This window comes from Thamnophis sirtalis, unplaced genomic scaffold (genome assembly GCF_051295495.1).
Source record: "Thamnophis sirtalis isolate CommonGarterSnake01/CBP01778 unplaced genomic scaffold, rThaSir2_p1.2 scaffold_1, whole genome shotgun sequence".
Lineage (NCBI taxonomy): Eukaryota > Metazoa > Chordata > Lepidosauria > Squamata > Natricidae > Thamnophis > Thamnophis sirtalis.
The window spans coordinates 23,453,194-23,472,206 of NW_028261381.1; the positions used below are offsets into that span (position 1 = coordinate 23,453,194).

General features: G+C 36.0%; 1 protein-coding gene and 1 long non-coding RNA gene across 3 annotated transcripts in view; both read left to right on the forward strand.

Annotated features, from left to right (window-relative positions):
- LOC148049357 (uncharacterized) overlaps positions 1 to 19,013 on the forward strand; it is a 354,694-nt gene that overhangs the window by 192,431 nt on the left and 143,250 nt on the right. The window lies entirely within an intron of this gene.
- The window catches only part of LOC106555171 (neurabin-1), a 58,627-nt gene that overhangs the window by 35,164 nt on the left and 4,450 nt on the right, over positions 1 to 19,013 (forward strand). The window contains exons 14-18 of one of the 2 annotated variants that reach the window (XM_087709025.1): positions 1,395 to 1,476; positions 6,571 to 6,642; positions 8,139 to 8,334; positions 13,079 to 13,195; positions 16,753 to 16,941. In XM_087709025.1, the coding sequence (XP_087565151.1) occupies positions 1,395 to 1,476; positions 6,571 to 6,642; positions 8,139 to 8,334; positions 13,079 to 13,195; positions 16,753 to 16,941 (656 nt within the window). The remainder of the gene's footprint in view (positions 1 to 1,394; positions 1,477 to 6,570; positions 6,643 to 8,138; positions 8,335 to 13,078; positions 13,196 to 16,752; positions 16,942 to 19,013) is intronic. The other variant, XM_014073951.2, reaches the window with a different exon arrangement.

The following is a 19,013-nucleotide window of genomic DNA, read 5'->3' on the forward strand; positions in this document are numbered from 1 at the left end:
TGTCACAATGCTTTCATTATCATTGAAGTTTTACACTGTGGACTGAACATCAAACTCTATTTCATCCCCAAATGTAAGTTTTTGTTAAGGTTTTATATCGTCTAATACATTAAAAAAGAGGGTATTAAAAAGTATTACAAATGCATGGATATATGTTTTACTTTACTTTAATAATCCAGGTCTTAAAATTGTTTAAAAAGAGGGCAGAAGAAGAAAAAGAAAGAAAATGATAATATTGTTTCGTTTATCATTTTTTTTCTTACCTATGTTTTAATTATATTAGCCCATGCTATAAATGCTAGTAATGCAATTTTAGCAACTGTTATTTTGGGACCTTTATTTAATAAGAGATATTGAATGTAAAATTCACCTGAGCCGCTTGGGAATAAAAGCTCCAATATGGTAAAGAGCTTCTAAGAAGTCTATAGAAAATGCAGTGAAGCGGGTCATGAGACAAGGATTTAATGGCCCCTGAGCTACATGAACAGAAAAGCCCTCTCTCTTTATCTATGGGACCTTCCTATATTGGCCTTCAAGAACTGCTGATGGAAAAAATAGAACAGTGAAAAAGCTTTTCAATATTTAGCGATCATTAAGCAATCTAAATATCACTCTGGCTTGGGGGCATTCATACAATTTCCTAAAACTGTCCTCAGTTTACTGTATTCTGTGTTTTTATGGGAGTTGTATTTTTTTCAGTGTATCCCAGTAGATAAAAAGTTGATTGCTGTTTCTCAGAGCAGTAGAGATTCTTCTCATTGATGGCTAGATTTTAAAGTATTTCAGATGCTATTGGGAATTTATTTCCTTGTATCCTGTGTTTATTATTTTTTCAAATAACTCAAGATGATGAATACGTCCAACACACCTTCCTCCTATTTTCCTACAACAGCCCTATCAGATGGGTTGGACTAAGAGAGATTCACTGGCCACTATCACCCAGTTTTTTACTGGAATCAGACAACATCAGGATTTTCCTCCTCAACTTTTGAATGGGCATCATTTCCTGCCTTATTATGTGCCTCTTTCAAATTAGATAGGCAGAATTAACCTGTAGATACTAGGTCTTGTCTTGAGAACTCGCTATCTTTATAAATCTTCACCATTGGAAATTGCAAAAATATTTGTTTTTAGAATCTGTTATTTTAAAAACATGGTGTAGGGTTTTTTTTTTAATCTTGGAGGAAAGTTTATTTTAATTTTCCTATACCTGTTACGTAATTATTTACGGTATTTTATTCACTGTTCTTAAGATCTATGAATTATCACCTTAAGAAAGTATTGCTCAGTAATATCTCGTTTAACCTTACGTAGAATTGCTCCATTTTCTCTCATCGTTTGATTAAATGAACATTATGGTACATAATTTATATCAGTAAATATATTTATTACAGATGAAAAAAGAGGTGAAGAAAAGGCTGAATCCGGGGATGGTCCTTCTGTGGGGAAATCCAAAAGACGTTTTCCTGATTTTGGGTATGACTTGTTTGGTTTTAACAAAGAAAGTTAATATTCTTGCATTGGTTTCTTAAACTACAGTTCTGTTACATTAAAATTAGACATTCATCTGAATAATTATTAGAATAGAATAGAATTCTTTATTGGCCAAGTTATTGCTGCTGCTGCTGCTGCTGCTGATAATAATTTAAAGGTTATTTAAAGCGAATGTATGAATTATGGAAAGAACAATATCCAGATTCAAATGTTAGTGAACAACGACTAGCAGATCAAAGGCGATTTATTATACGGAATAAAATGTTTAGTGAAGTTGAACTTGAGGAAATTCAGGCAAATTGCAAAACCAAAAAAACAATATCACAAGCAGAAATAACTGATATTCAAGACACAACTAAAGACATTATAGTAGAACTCCCAGAAGAAGCTCTCGGGGAGGAAATAACACCACCACCACTAGAACCAGTTATCACTGAACCACTGATGAACTAACTCAAAAACAAAAAGAATTGAAGGATAAGATCATGGAGCATTTTCTGCTTAATGAGGAAAGGCAAAGTTTACCATCACTAAAAACTGTGCCTAAGAAAATTTTGATCTTAGCAACGCGGTCATGGCGTTGTAGGTAGTCAGTTTGTGAAATTTTGCTGCATCCACTGATCAAGTGGTCAACTGTCTCGTCTTTCTCATTACAGAGGTGACATTTGCTGTTGGTGGTAACGTTGAATTTTTGCCTTCATGTAGTTTGTGGCTAAGGCTTGTTCTTGACCTGCCAGAATAAAGCCTTCTGTTTCTTTTTTCAGTACTCCTGATCTTAACCAGTTCCAAGTTAGCTTTTGGTCAGCTTTGCCTTCAATACTTTTCAAGTATTGGCTATACATAGCTTTGCTTTTCCAATTTTCAGCTCGCTTCTCAATTACTTCTTTCTTATATTCAGCTTTTGATTTAGTTGTCTTTAAAAGGCTTTCTTTATTTACTTCCTTAATCATTGGTTCTTCACTTTTCTGGATGTAATCATTCAAGCTGTGTCTTTCTTCTTCCACAGTCTGCTTCACTTGTAGGAGTCCTTGACCACCTTCTGCTCTTGGTAGATATAATCTGTCAACATCACTTTTAGGGTGCAAAGCATGATTCATTGTCATAGGCGTCCTTGTTTTTCTGTCCAAATTGTCCAACTCCACCTGGGTCCAGTCAATTATCCCTGCAGAGAATCGAATCACAGGTATAGCCCAGGTATTTATGGCTTTTATAATGGTTCCTCCACTCAGTTTGGACTTTAATATCTTGCGAATTCGTCGAATGTACTTGGCTGAAGTTAATTCCTTGACTTTATTATGCATTAATTCAGAGGCTTCTAAAATCCCCAAGTACTTGTAGCCTTCTCTGTTTTACTGCCTTTATCATTTCTTCATTCTCAAGTTCTATTCCATCATCTTCTATGACCTTGCCTGCTTTGGTTGCCATTGTTGCACATTTGTCAATTCCAAACTGCATACCAATGTCTTGGCTAAATTCTTTTGTGATTTCAATTAATAAATTCAGTTCAGCTTTTTACCCAACAGCTTCAAATCATGCATGTACACCAAGTGCAAAATTTTCAGTATCCATAAATTTGGTTTGCAAGGATACCATTAAGGAGCTTGTATGTTGTTGGCAAACAGGTGATTGATCTATAGTTTCCAGGATCCTTTCCTTTCTCTTTATCTTTTTGGATGAAAAATGTCCTTCCAGTTGTCATCCGTTTATCATTTTCAGGTGTTTTTAAGATCTGGTTCATTTGGGCTGCCAATCTTTCATGTAAGTGTAAGTGTCTTTGGCCAGAAGCTATGTAGCTCATCTGGTCCAGGTGCACTCCAATTCTACACTTTTCTTGACTGTCTTTGCACCATTTCTTTTGTTATTTTCACATCTTCCATTTTATGCACTTTAATAGAATCCTCAACCTGCTTGATCCATTTTGCATTTCTGTTGTGTTTTTTATTGTTTTCCCACAAATTTTTCCAGAATTTCAGAGCTTTCTCTTTATCCGGCTTTTCATTTGTTGTTACTCCATCTCCACTTTCTAAGCTCTTATAAAACTGGTGCTGATTTGCTCTGAACCGTGAATTTTCTTTGAATTGAGTTACTCTGTTTTCATATCTTTTAATATTTTCAGCAACGGCAACAACCCTCTGCTTCAGCTCTTCAATTACTATCGCAATCTCTCTATTCTCCGAATCGTATCTTGCTTCCAGGCTGCTTTTGACCTGCTTGTTCTTTAGCTGACCTTGCCTTAGGTTCTTCAAGTTGCTCAAGTCTCCACGAATTTTTTTGATCTTCAATTCCAACCAAATTTTCCATTTAGGCTTCCTCTTCTTGCATCTTTGGTTCTTTTGTATTTTCAAATCCAATTCTTTGGTGGTTATGAAGGCTGCTGCATACATCAGTTGGTTTGTTTCAGCTGATGTATTTGAATTTGAATTTGAATTTATTAAAATTTATAGGCCGCCCTTTTCCCTGAGGGGACTCAGGGCGGCTTACAATCACAAGGGAGGGAAGTGCAACATCAAAACAAAACAAAATGTGAACAAAGAAAAAAATAGTAAAACACAACTTTCGTTCAACAATCAAACACTCGGGCGGGTGAATTAGGAACCTATCCCCAGGCCTGCTGGGAGAGCCAGATCTTGAGGGCTGCGCGGAAGGTCTGGACGGTGGTGAGGGTACGGATCTCAGCGGGGAGATCGTTCCACAGGGTCGGAGCTGCAACAGAAAAGGCTCTCCTCCGTGTGGTCGCCAGTCGGCATTGACTGGCAGATGGGATTCGGAGGAGGCCCAGTCTGTGCGATCGAATTGGTCGAAGGGAGGTAATCGGCAGGAGGCGGTCTCTCAAGTACCCAGATCCACTACCATGGAGTGCTTTAAAGGTGGTCATCAGTACCCTGAAGCGCACCCAGAGACCAACAGGTAGCCAGTGCAGCTCGCGGAGGACAGGTGTAACGTGGGCGAACCGCGGTGCGCCCACTATCACTCGCGCGGCTGCATTCTGGACTAACTGTAGTCGCCGGATGCACTTCAAGGGCAACCCCATGTAGAGCCCATTGCAGTATGTAGTGGTTTGAATAGTTTGCACAGCCCCATTTTAGTACCTTTCTCAATTCTTTCCGGTTCACTTGGTTCAGTTTTGGCAAACGTGTTCTTTCAGCATCTTCCATTTGATGCTTTATTTTCTCAGCTAATTGAGCAATATCTGTTGGTGTTTGTTCTTCAGTGCTTCCTTGTTCTTTATCTTCATCCATTTCAGCATCCTCTTCCTCCCTTTCTTCCTCAGTTTGCTTTTGAGTCTGCAAATCATTCTTGGTGTTTTCCTCTTTATTGGTATACTCAGACCATTAGTTGCTTTCTCTTCGATTCCTATTAATTCTGCTGTAGTGAAAAATTTGTGGCTTAGAATTACACGTCGTTGGTCCATTAGCCTTTGTTCACTGATATCACAGTCCCTGTGATTCACCTTCGAAATCTGATACATTCATTTTTGAAATCATGTTTTGCTGGCTCAGAGTGATAGTAAGCTTTCATAATAGAGATGTTTTCTTCCCTAGTCCAGATTTTTTGCTTTTTCTTCCAATAGCTTGTCAGCTCCATGCCCTGGTTGCCTAGCAGAGGGAGCTGAACCCTGTAGTTCATTTTGCGCAGAATTCCCTAGGAGCCATAGCATTCAATGGAACCCTTGTTAATCCGGGCGATGGTTCAGCCAGCATAAATTTCATTTTTTTCATATTCACCATATTTGAATGGGTTGTCTGGCCCTTCACCTAAAACCTGTCTGATATGGTTGTACCTGTTCAGCATATCCCTTAGGATCATTAGAGCATGTCCATCATGACAAGGTAAAGCTCCTCGGAGGGAGCTTTATTATTATATGTATTATTATTTTATTATTATTATTTTGCTGATTAATATAATATCAGTGAATATAATTATTGTGTATTATATACATGATACAGGCAGTCTTTGCTTAACAACCAGTTATTAATGATCTTTCAAAGTTATATTGGACTCAAAATAATGAACCAATTTCAAAGTTAACACCCCCTCCCCGCGGTATGGTCATACGATCACATTTTGGGAGCTTGGCAACTGGTTTGTATTTGCGACCGGTTGCAGCATCCCATGGTCATGTCATCATATTTGTGACATTTGTTTGCCAGTTTTCTGTCATTTTTCAGCAATAAACAGCCATTCAGAAGAATGGAATCATTTAACAACCAGGTGATTCACTTTAACAACCATAGTGACTTATTTTACAACAATTGTAAAAATGGTAATAAAATCAAGGCAGGTCCTGGGGTGATCTACCTAACAATTGCAACAATTTGTGACCAAAATTCTGCACCCAATTGTGCTTGCTAAGTGAGGACTACTTATATATATTTAAATAATGAAAATTATTTCATTCAAACTAATTTTAAATTGTAAGGGGACTATAATTTGGATTTAGATTTAATTAAAAGTAAAACTTCTCCACTTCTTCTCCAGAGACATTGCCTATAATGAGTTTGAAGTAGTCCAAAATCTAGAAGGATAGTTATCAGATTTTTATTATATAGCAAATTGTTGTTAAAGATAAATGACAATTTAACATAACTGTGTTATACATAATGCTGAAAAGTACTCAGAACCACTGCTGGTATATAAGTCATAGAAATTCTGGGTGATAATAGTATTATACTCCCAACAAGAGAAAATCAAGTCATTTGTGGCCTAGAATTTTGGAATGTCTTGGGGGTTGGATCTAGGCAGCCAGGAAACCATTTCTCTTTACGTTATATTATTGATTTATATTATAATGTGTCATTTCTAATTCTTCAGCAAATAAAATTTTATAAAGTATTCAGTGTAGCATATATTCTATTGTGAAAGTTTCAAACTGTAAAATATATTGTGATGTATTTGTTTATCTGAGTAGAGTGATAAACTGCTATATTTTGGCTTATGATGTAAGCACTTTAGAACAACTCAATCCTGTACATGCCTATTCAAGTCTGTGCCTTAGTTAATAAGTCTTACTTCGAGGTAAGGATTGCAGTTTAAGATTTATAAAGTACTTAAGTTATTGGTCCAATATAATTTCAGGGGCCTAAGAAAATCAGGAGGTAAAGGCAAAAAGCAAGAAAAAGAAAATGCAAGGGGTTCTCTGGACAGCAGGTATGTTAAGATACATTCTTATTAGTATATTCTAAGTTGAAGTATTTCTTTGGAACTAGAATGTTTTTTTCTGAATGAATTCATAGTTCAGTGTTGCATACTTTATTGAGAATTTCAGTCTTCAGGAAATAAAATGTCCAGTGCAAGCATTTCATCCATCTATCAGATAGGTTGTTTCCATGTTGTTGTTTTTAAAGATTTAATAATTTGTAAGATCTTTTTCCAGAAAATCTAGTGTCCAAGCACTTACTGTACCAAAGCTTCAATGCATTTTTTTTCCTTGTACTTCATTGGAAGTGTCTGTGGCAATTCATTGGAAGTGATTTTAATAGAAAAGAGAACAAATGTTCTATATTTTTAAATTTTTCTTTTGAAATTCTATATTTAAAAGTCCAAGTTGCACTGCAGTTTGCTTTATATATTTCCAAGTTATTAATCATATGTTTACAGTATTATAACTTCTGGTAAAATTGTTTGTATTGTATTGCTAAATCACTATACATGTTCCATTTTTATTACACACTCTCCGGCATAGCACTGAATAACTATGAGCCATGTGAGAAAGTACAATTAGGTGAAGTATTTTATGTAGTATTTTAAGAACCATTTATTATATTTTTGAAGAACAATTAGTCTGTGTGTTTTGTTATACACTGTGTTCTAAGTCTAACAGCAGGCTGTATCTTAGCTATGGTATCTGCTAATGCTATTATATAGCAGTTGACTCAAAAATGGGTTAAGGTTTAAAGAGCTTGGGTTTAACTTCAGAATATTGTATAAAGTGATTGATTTGTGCCTATTATACCCAATTTAAATTGTATCTTTAAAATAGTTGTATTGCTGCTTTTATTTTGGAAATAGCTTCATAAACATGTTTTAGATTCCAGAGACTTTTTTCAGACAGTTTTGAAGCACTTTAACTGTATCTTTATATATATATGTGTGTGTGTGTGTGTGTGTGTGTGTGTGTGTGTGTGTGTGTATACATACATACATACATACATATATATACACACACACACATACATACATACATACATACATACATAGCTAATAGTGAAATTAAAAAGGGAGTTTCATGGATTAAATGTGGAGGTCATTTTTTTCCATACAGAAAACAGAACACCTGAAAGCCTGTTTCTATAGCCAATCTTATATAAACTTTCCTAAAAAAAAGAAAAGTGTAAAACATATTCAGAGATTTATACACTTTCTGTGTATGCCCTCCAGAGTTATTGCTAAAAGGTTTTCAGCACTGACAGTTCTTCTCCGTTTGCTAGAATAAGACAGAAATCCCTTAGTAACAGAACTATTTTAAGAATGTTTTAAAAATAGTAAGCCAAGCTTATTCACAGTTTCTTAAATTGATTTACGTTTTGTGCTATAAATGGTTATACTGAATGTTAAAATAGAATTGTGACAAACATATTAAATAGCTTGATTTGCATGTACAGTAAATGTTGATATATGGTTTTATGGACATGATATTATTTCAGAGGTTCCCGCGAATTATTGGAAGACCCTGACAACAATTTATCGGCCTCAGATTCCGATTCGCCTATTCCTACTTGTATGCCTTTCTCTTGGTTTGGAGATAGCCATAAAGAACATAGCTCTAGTAGCACCCTGAGTTTTTCTCAGGGTGGGCAGGACATTGCCATTGAACAAAGTCAAGAGAAGACCAGGAGCAAGGTAAATGTAGTCTGTTTGAATATGCTATGCACATTTAGATATGCCGACTTCCTCAATAGTTAGTATTGCTTGAATTTCCTACAACTATCTATGTCGTCTTTGAAACCAAAGGACTACCTTAGATCTTGTATACAAGCTGGAAATGCAGTTCACATGTTAGTCATCACTGTACATATTTCTAGGAATGTTTATGTGAGAACTGCAGAGATCTTTCTTAATGTGTGAAATTTCAGTATGGCATGAAATGCTAGTTAAATTTAGCTTCTACACTACAGCCTGGAAAGGGTTACTGAAATGCATAGTGTTGGATTCAGAGCTTCTCCTGATAAGGCAGTACTTCATTTGCAGTAATTCAAGTCATGGGAAAGAGCCCTTTTTCTTTCTCTTTAGTCAAATCTTCTGTCGCCCCACTATTTAAGGAATAACCCAGCCCTTCCTTAGGGCATTGGACATAGCAGTGCGAAGGACTGCTAAGAGAGAGAGAATTGTTGAGCTCTGTTCCATCAGAAGAAATATTTTGCTAGATCAAAATCTTTCCAAGTTCAGCAGTCCTTTCCTATTGTTTATTAAAGGTAGTTTATTACAAGCTGTAAGATAATTATTTCTTTCTCCTAGCTTCTTTAAAATTGTATTTAAAAAATAATTAAAACATTGTTTTTGACAGCTTTTCCAAACATTTATAAAGATACGCATATTTGTACAACAGTTAAAGCAACTAACCACAAGTACAGGCAGGGCGGGGGGTGGGATTACTAATACTAACTTTCCTTAAATTAACATGTCTCTACTTGGCAAATCTTTATTAGTATTGATGGATCGAAGAACTTTTAAGATGGCTGTCAAGATGTTGAAAAAAGAATATGAAATGTGGGAAGGCATAAATCCATGTCTTTTAAATTTTTGGTTGTTAAATCAAACATTACTATTAAACTCCCTGCCTCAAATTTAACGAACTGCTAAAGTACTGAGTCAAAAAGTTAATTTATGTGGCTTTATTTCCTGCCTGCTGCAATAATTTAATTAATTTAGTTAATCAATATTAATTGATCATAATAAGCAAACTACTTTTTGATACCAGTGATCCACCATATCATTCTGAAAAAAATTCTATCAACGCTGCAGCTTTCTTGGTTAAGATGCAAACAACATATTCAAAATAGTAAAATTGTTCAATATATTTAGTTAAACTTTGGGCAAATTTAAGCTCTAAACTCCTTAAGCAGCAACACATGGAAGACAATGGGATTCCTCTGCTATAATAACAAATATGTTCAGTAAATTTGCTAAAATATTTATCATTGAGAGGGGCTGTTGCATATTTTTATGTATCAACAGTTGATAAATAATATTTAGATAAATAATAAATAACTAAATCTGTTAAAAGCTACATTTTCCGTGCTTACAGAAAGTAATTATTCCAAAGCAGAATCTAATAATGTCATCATCTAGTCTAGTGCTTTGTTTTATATCCCTTAGAATGTTTTTAAGCTTGCATTCTACATCCTTTTTGAAAATGTTAATTTAGTGAGTAAATCTTTCTGTAGCTTGGATTTCTTTTATAGATTATTTTGTTATTTCAGTTTGGTGATAATCTTGGGTATGCATTCCAAGCCATGTTTTTTTCCCCATTTTGTCTATCTTTTCTTTGACAGATCATTTCTTATATTTTGCAAGCTTGCAAAGTATTGCAACATAATTTTAACCAATTTATGCCTAGTTCAAATGTCTGAATGGTTTCCTTTCACTAGGGAAAACTTCTTTCGTATGGCTTGTCAGTTAGCAAAATAGAGTGAATCAATCAGGAAAGTAGCAGCCTGGTTAGATTCATAATCATCCTAAGGTTTAGCTAAACCATAATATAATTTTGTTTGATTTAGGATGTTGTATGAACTTAGCCAGTCAGTTTGTAATTCATCAGTGAAGCAATAATGGGTTGGATCCAGACTGACCATTCTGTGCATCCATTAGTACAATGCATACATTCATCTATGTATGTCCAAGAGTCTTGTGGCATGCAAGACAAACTTGTTTCCCCAGATATCATATCCCCACTGTAGAGCCTGACTAGTACTTCCCTTTTTTCATCCAAATTAGTTAAACCACATTAAATACATTAATACAAGAAATAGGAAATGCAAATTGATTGAGTCATATCAAATGGGATTATTTAGTTGGTGCAAAGTAATAGTTGTAGAATCACCACTTAATTTTTGTGTGGATATCGAATCCATATTGTAATTCATCTTGCACAATTTAGTTATTGCACAAATGCTTTTTGCAAATTATTAAACAAGTAGTTTCACATTCTATTATGATGACATCCTGCAAGTTGCTGTTAAAACTAGTTATACTTTCTTTATGTTGTTATTAAGTCGATTGGGTAAAGTTCACTGTTTAAAATTTTAATATTTTTCTCATGCTGTTTCTTTCCTTCTTCAAGGAAAATATAAGTAGTTTTAAAGAGTGTGTTCCTAATCAATTCTACCCATTGCTCTTCAAATTCTCATTGAACATAAATACTTAATAAAAGTATTAGTAAAGTAGTCTAATTTTAGTTCCCTTGGTGATTCTGATCATTAGTCTTGAGCAGTATTTGTTTGTAATGCAGCCTAAATAACAAGCACTAAATGAGTTGTACTAGCGCGTAATGTTCAGCAACTTAAAAGTTTTAAAGAAGTTTAGTGTCTCGGGGGTATGAAATATTAGAATACAGGTAGTCCTCAACTTACTACCACAATTGAGCTTGGAATTTTGGCCATGTCATTGCTGTCATAAATTGAGTCACCATATTATCACAACAATTTTATAGCCATTTTTATGACAGTCAAATCACAGGATCATAAGTCGACATCAAGCTCATCCAATGGACGTTTTTTGCCACACACAAAAAAAAAGCCATAGGAAAAAATATCACAAAACATAACCATATGATTGCAGGATGCTGCAACCAGGTGTAAATGTAAGTTGGTTGTCAAGTGTCCAAAATGCGATCACATGATTGCGGGATGGTAACAGTTGTAACTTTGAGGATAAGTTGTAAGTAACTTTTTTTGAGCATGTTGTAACTTTGAACAGTTGTTAAGTGAATGTTCATAAGGGAAGGAGTACCTGTACATATTTTTCACCTTTGTAGCTAGCAGCAGCTATGATATACATTTGGAATTTATTTATTAAACTAATAGGCTGCTCATCTTGCCAAAGGCAATTCTAGGCAATTTAAAATCAATAAAAACTCGAATGTAAAACATTAATGTATAAAATAGAAACATTAAATTTGAATTTAAATTGACCAAGATGGAGAGGAAGGCAGCAAGATATTTACTTCTTTTCCATACATTATTTCCCTGAAACAGTGAAAAAATAAATAATTAAATTTATTTCAAACTGGGACAAAAAGTTTGTTTTGCGCAGAGGGGCAGGATATAGGCATAAAAATAAATATAAACTACGTCCTTTCCACTTAATATACAAGTATGTACCTGGATTTTTACCTTATTTTTAACAAGCATAATTAGAATCAAAATAGCTATCCTATATTTTTTTGTCTCTTTGTTCCCTCTTTCAAGTTAACCGTTTGTATAAATCAACCCCTAACTGACCAGATGATGTTGTCAAAATCTTGTCACAGTGTCTGGAGTGTGTGAAGAACTGTATGGGGAGGAATAAGCTTAAGCTTAACCATGGCAAAATTGAATAACTGTTTCTTTGGACCACCTGGATTTGGAAATGTTCTCTCTTTAATCCTAAAATACTAGGACTGTTACATAACTTGTGAATATTCTTGAACTATAGTTTCTACTCAAAGAGCCAATGGCAGCTGGGGTCAATTCGTGCTTGGTCACCTCATGTTTGAACTACTGCAGCAGTGTTCATGAGTAGAGACCACTTACTGCAACTGATCCAAAATGCATTGGCATGGGTAGTGATGAGCATGCCCACATAACATCTCCAATTCTTGAAGTGCCCTGGTTGTTAGAAAGCTTCCAGGTGTGTTAGTGATTATGTATAAAGGCTGGTATGGGTTTGTTTATCTACCTGACTTCTGTAACAGGGGTCCCCAGGCCCTGGCCCGCAGGCAAGTACTGGTCTGTTTCCTGTTAGGAACTGGGCCACATAGGTGGAGATGAGCATGGACAAGCAAAAATGTGCATGCACGGGATCTAGGTTGCACATCCCTGTGCCCTCCCCCACCGCCCCCAATCTGTGGAAAAACATTTTCCATAAGATTTGGTGTTGATATTTTCAGGAGAAAAGATTTCTGTCTCTTCTGCCCATTTGGGCACTACTACTTATCAATCCAATAAAAATACATTTCTGAGGATTGAAAGGAAACTCCAAAATAAAAAGGCTGCAACAGGAAGGGGCAACCAACAAAATTGTTTCTCCTTTGCATAATTGGAAAGCAACCAGTAGCTAATGCTGCTAGTGGAAATCTCCATTTTACATTAACATTTATAACTTTATACCTGAGATGACCACTGGTCTCAAGGAATAACTTCATCACTAACCCTGTATTCCTAAAATACTTCCTTTCTACTGATAAAACCTCAATATTTATATATTATATGTTGGGAAATAATACATAAATGATTGTATAAATGATGAATATTATTGTAGATATATAGCTTAATGCTATTGTTAAGTAGGTGCTTTTTTATTTTTACATTTTAAAAAAGGTACTTTGTCTCCTTGTGATTAATTCCAAGGGATAAGTTAACAAAACATTATTTTCACTTGTTTGCAGAGTAGAATTTTCATAGATGATTCATATCATAGCAAGCCAAGTTGTGATCTGTCAGGGTTAGTGGCAGAGCCTAATCTTTCAGGGCGTTCACACACTTTAACCTTCTCTTCAGATGAGGTGAGTTTCAGTGTGTCTATGTGTGTTGTTAATGTCAGTTCAGCCCACCTTGTCATTTCAGTTTGCCTAACATAATAATAGTAATTAGTTATCCTAGCCAGTTTTTGTCTGCTACTTAAGTTTAATACTTTACGTTTTTTTCTTTGTCAATATTATCATTCTTTTCCGTGGAGTTTTGTAAATAACAAATGTATAATCAATTTATTACATGTATTTCAAAATATAATAAATGGTATTTTTATTTAAATATTTAAATGAAGTGATAATTTGATCAATTATTTGTTATAATTTATTTTTGTAGTAAATGCTACAATCCATATAAAAATAAAACCGTCATTTAGAAAATATATCTCTGAAAAGATAAAGACATTTATCTTTCCAAACATGGATCCAATCATTTTTAATTGCAACTGAAATCTATGATTTATTGATTTTGAGTAGCTCTGATGAATCCAATATACTTCATAAGGCTGCTGGTGATAGGATTGATATGAATGGCATGCAATGTCATTTCTAACAGAACTACAGAGTTCTCAAGTGCCATTTTCCATGCTAAAATGCTTTTTCAGTCTTTGGACTATAGAGTATAATTGTAGCCATTGAAATTAGTTTAGAATCTTTATGAAGATTTTTTTTTAAGTGGGAAAACTGCGTCTTTCAAAATTATGCAGGATTGATTGAAGGCTTTTGTTTTGTTTTTGTTTGTGACAAAAGATAAGATCAGCATTTGCTGATAAGTGTTAAGAGTCCATTATGTGGTTTATAGCCTGCATATAATTTACTTTAACAAAACATTTTTGCTAGTAATGTCTGTTTTTATGCTCTTGGGGCTTCTTTGTAAGAATTTAGTTTAAATTCTTTTCCTGTATCTGTGACTTCCAATTGTCTTAAGAATGTTGTATTTTTAAAGTAGTTTAATTATGTTTGGCTGTTTATTTTCTTTGTTGGAAACATGAGCTGATTTTGGTTGGATGAGAATGATGGCTCCATCCATGTTTTGTTTAAAATTATGGCTTTCCTATTTAAAAGAAAAAAACTGGTCTCTGGTTTGCTTGATTTTCTTAAAGTAGGGAAAGGCAATTTTAGTTTGTGGACTGCTTATAGCATTTATGGAGAACCTATGGCATGCGTGCCACAGGAGGCACGCGGAGCCATTTGTCAGGGCACGTGAGGCGCATGCGTGCGCTGGCCAGCTGAGTTCACCCTTTTTTAAAGCCATTTTTCACCCTCCCCAGGCTCCAGAGGCTTTATAGGAGCCTTTGGAGGGTGAAAAGAGTCTCCCCACCCCCTGGAGGCCCTCCGGAGGCTTCATGAGCTTCCCTGAAGCCTCCGGAGCGCAAAAAATCAGCCCTATAGGCAAACCGGAAGTTCGGGAATGGACTTCTGGTTTGCTCGGAGGATCGTTTTGAGCACTCCGAAGGCTTCAGGGAAGCCTCCTGAAGGTCCCTGAAGCCTTTGGAGCGCTTAAAACGACCCTCCGAGGAAACCAGAAGTGACTTCCACTTTCCTCATCGTTTTGACTGCTCCGGAGGCTTCAGGAAAGTCTCCTGAATGTTCCTGAAGCCTCTGGGAGCTTCCAGGGGGGGCAGGGGAGGCTGTTTTTGCCCTCTCCAGGCTCCTATAAAGCCTCTGGAGCCTGGGGAGGGCGAAAAAAGCATGCAAAAAATGGGGGGAGCACCTGTAGTGCATGCATACGCACTGAGGGGGGTGTCACACATTGTATTATGGGTGTGGCATTCCCGCACACGACCCCCTCCCCGCTTTCCCCCCACTTATGGCACACGAGCCAAAAAAGGTTTGCCATCGCTGGCTTATAGTCTCCAAGATTCTCCAACTTTGCAATATGTATTAAAATTTGGTAATGAACTCCTGAATAATGATACTATAGCCAAAAAATTAAAATGGGATTGGCAGAGCCATTTAATTCCCATTTTACAACATGTTAAATACGATGAACAAAAATACTTTAATGTTTACAGCAGGGTCCCCAACCCCCAGGCCATGGCCCACTACCAGGCCGTGGCCTATTAGGAATTGGGCTGCAGAAGCAGTGGGCTGGCCTGTGGACACGCAGCCTTTGCACAAGTGGCAGGCTGGTACGCAAGGGCTGCATACAAGTAAGAGCCAGCCCGCTGCTCATGTGGCCCTGTTCCCCTCCCCCCCCCCCCAGCCAGACCACCAAGCCACAAAGGTTGGGGACTGCTGGTTTACAGTATTAGCTGACTACCTGTATCTGAAAGCTGGTATGTATTGTTGGCCAGACATACCAGCTTGTGTTTTAACTCATTTTAATTCATATTATGGCTTTATGCAATGCACAAGCTAGTTTATACTTGTGGGGGCCACTGAGATTAATATAGTAATTGTGTTTAAACGTGAGGCATTTTAGACTTCCTCTTATGTTGTGACTTAGAAATGAATGGCATATCTTGGTCCAGAAAGAACATGCAAATTAAAATAGTTTTAGCAAACAAGATGAAATTCCAGGATCAAATGTGTCGATCAAATTATCAGCTACTTGCTAGAAGTGTAATCTGCTATAGGAGAAATATGTAAAGTAATTTGGGTTATAATGACAGGTGAAATTGATCTCAGAAAAACTATTGGAATGCTCTGTCAACATTTTTAACTATAGCATTCTGCATAGAGAATGGACAGTTGTATTGTGCTCAGTAGATGTCATTGATTAAGATTATTTTCTTTAGTCAGATTGTATCCATTTTTTAGGAAATCTTTATTTTTGAATAGAAATTTGTTGCTAGAAGTAATGGTAATGACAAAGAACATGGTCTCTGTAGTTCCCTTAGCAATATCTTCATGAGATACTGCAAACTAGGGGAAATAAACCAATTCACCAATAAAAGAATACTTTTATTATATATTAATTATATATTAAAAACAACATAGAACTATGTATACACAAATAAGCATTACAATTGCTTTCATTGGTCCATCCACTGAATAAACAGAAATTGCATGTCTAAGTCAAGCAGTATAAAAATGGTTTCAAATTTCATTAAGTTTTTTTCCTTTTATTTTTTACTTGATCCATCTTTTAAGTTCCAAGAAGCTTTGCAATGTAAAGCCAACAACCATAGATTTTTCAATCATTATTCTCTACTTAGAAGACCATAGAATGGTAAAGGATTTTTACCATTAATTTCAAATTATTATTTTGCATTTGTCCATTTTAATTATATAATTAGTGAAGTTAATAACAGATGTAATTTATCAAATTGTACCTGTAAGTACCAGGGTTTGGGCAAGGTTTGTTCATTGTCTTAATGGTGCTCATTTTGAGCTGTTACGCACATAAAAACAGCATGGAATATTATTTAACTTCAAAAGAGTAACTGACTCGTCTATTCAAAAGGTGTTAACCTTTTGTATGGAGAACAATGTAAGGAATGGCCTCAGAGATTTATGTTAAGTCCATTGTGAAAACCTTGTAAGATTTTAAAATACTGGAAATGTTTATTATTTTCTAGTTTTAAACTCAATAAAATTAAACTATTGTTCATTGTGGGAAATTGATTAATTTTATTTCACTCAATCAGGCCATAGATGATGAACCTTCAGCTACTGGAAAACAAAACCAGTGGCACAACAGGCCCATTTCTGAATGGACTACACAACAGGTCTGCCACTGGTTAATGGGAATGAACATGGAGCAGTACATCTCGGAATTCACCACCAAGAATGTTGATGGGCAACAATTAATGTTGCTTGACAGTGAAAAGTTGAAGGTAAGCACATATTTCTGTGTAAATTTGTATTATGCTTAAGGTAATGGTATATAACAAGGGACACGGTGGCTCAGTGGCTAAGACACTGAGCTTGTCTATCAGAAAAGTCGACAGTTCAGCGTTTTGAATCCCTAGCACCGCGTAACAGAGTGAGCCCCCATTACTTGTCCCAGCTTCTGCCAACCTAGCAGTTCGAAAGCATGCAAAAATGCAAGTAGGAAAATAGGGACCACCTTTGGTGGGAAAGTAACAGCACTCTGTGCCTTCAGCATTTAGTCATGCCGGCCACATGACCACGGAGACGTCTGCAGACAGTAGTGGCTCTTCAGCTTAGAAACGGAAATGAGCACCGCTCCCTAGAGTTGGGAACGGCTAGCACATATGTGCGAAGGGAACCTTGACCTTAATGGTATAATGGGATACTATTTTTACTATATTTAGAAAATCCTGGGTGGAACAATGTATTGTATTAAAATGACTTTTTACTTACAGAATAATACAGTAATACTTAAACTCGTCCATCCCATCTAGGGTTTATAACATTAATTTGCAGTTTGTTCTAGATTCTACATACTCTTTCTGTGACAGAATAACGACATTGAATATTGTATTTCCCTAAATGATTAAAAATGATGTAGTACATTCCATAGGAAGGCAAGCCAATATGCTTGCTAGGCAATTTGACACAGTTGGTTTTCTTAGAAAACAGCTTCAGGATTATGTTGTAAAACCACTTTAGGATTTATTTTCTAAATTATAGGAAACAATCTAAGGCAAGACTATCAGAAGCAAGTTACATTGCATTCAGTGAGGATTATTCACTATTAAACAGTATAGGGTTATAATCTATCCAAATTCACTTTAAGTTTTTATTTGGGTTGAGAAAGAGGGAATTGTAAGTGCATGATGTAATGTGCTAAAAAAGCCAAAATGGGTTTATAGTCTTATCAGAGGTTGCCACCTGCTGATTAAAATTTGTATTACATCTGTTTAGAACATAACTGTGATTTCATCTATCGTTTTTAAGAAATACAGCCATGGTATATATGGGTTTCCTTTTAATTTTGATAATTTTCCTCTGAAGTTGAAGTTATTCCAGAAATTGCTGTTAGAATAAGCCAGTGATCTTGATGACTGTGGAAGTGTTAGAATCCTAATTGTTTTCTATTGGCTACACTTAATTTGGTACAACTATTTACTTACATATCCTCTGAATGATATTCCACTTTTTCCCCTTCAAAATCCTCTGCCACAATAATTTTTTTGAAAGCTCCCTCAGAATTTGCAGCATATGGTAATAAAAATCAGCTGCTATTTACAAATGTGTGAACACATGTTTAGAACTGGTTATTGGGTTTTAGTAGTGGTGAAATTTAATTTTTTCCTACTGGTTCCATGGGCGTGGCTTGGTGTGGGTGTATGTCATGTGACTGGGTGGGTATGGCTATGTCATGTTACTGGGAGGTCAAAAGACAGAAACTCACTTTAACAATGTTTTGCTGGAGCAGGGGGTTGGACTAGGTCACCTCCAAGTCCCTTCCGCCCTGGATTGCTGTGTTCTTTCAAGGTATCCTCTGAAGCTGTGTCTAGTGGCAGGTTTGTGGTCCTTACTCCCTCTCCTTTTTCCCTCCCTCCCTTCTCTCTTTCCTTCTTTTTTCTCTCTCTTTCTTTCTTTCCTTCCTTCTTTCTTTCTCCCTTCCCTCCCTTTTTTCTTCCATCTTTCTTTCTTTCCTTCTTAGCACACACCCCCTCCATTTTTGTCCCTCAGGGAAGCCTCCTGTGAGCAAAAATGGACATTTCCCCCACTCCCCCATTTTTGGCCTAGCAAACCTCAGGGAAGCCTCCTGGGAGCAAAAAGTGATCCCAAATGCTTTAAAAAAAAGTTTTTAAAAAGTTCCTATCATCACGCAGCACAGCTGATTGATGGTAGTTTTTTTTACTTTGTTAAGCATTTTTTTACTACTGGTTCGGGCGAACTGGCCCAAACTGGTAGCATTTCACCCCTGGGTTTTAGATTCTAGAACTAATGGTTTTTAAAAATAAGATTCTGAAAAGATGTTCTATAGTCCAAT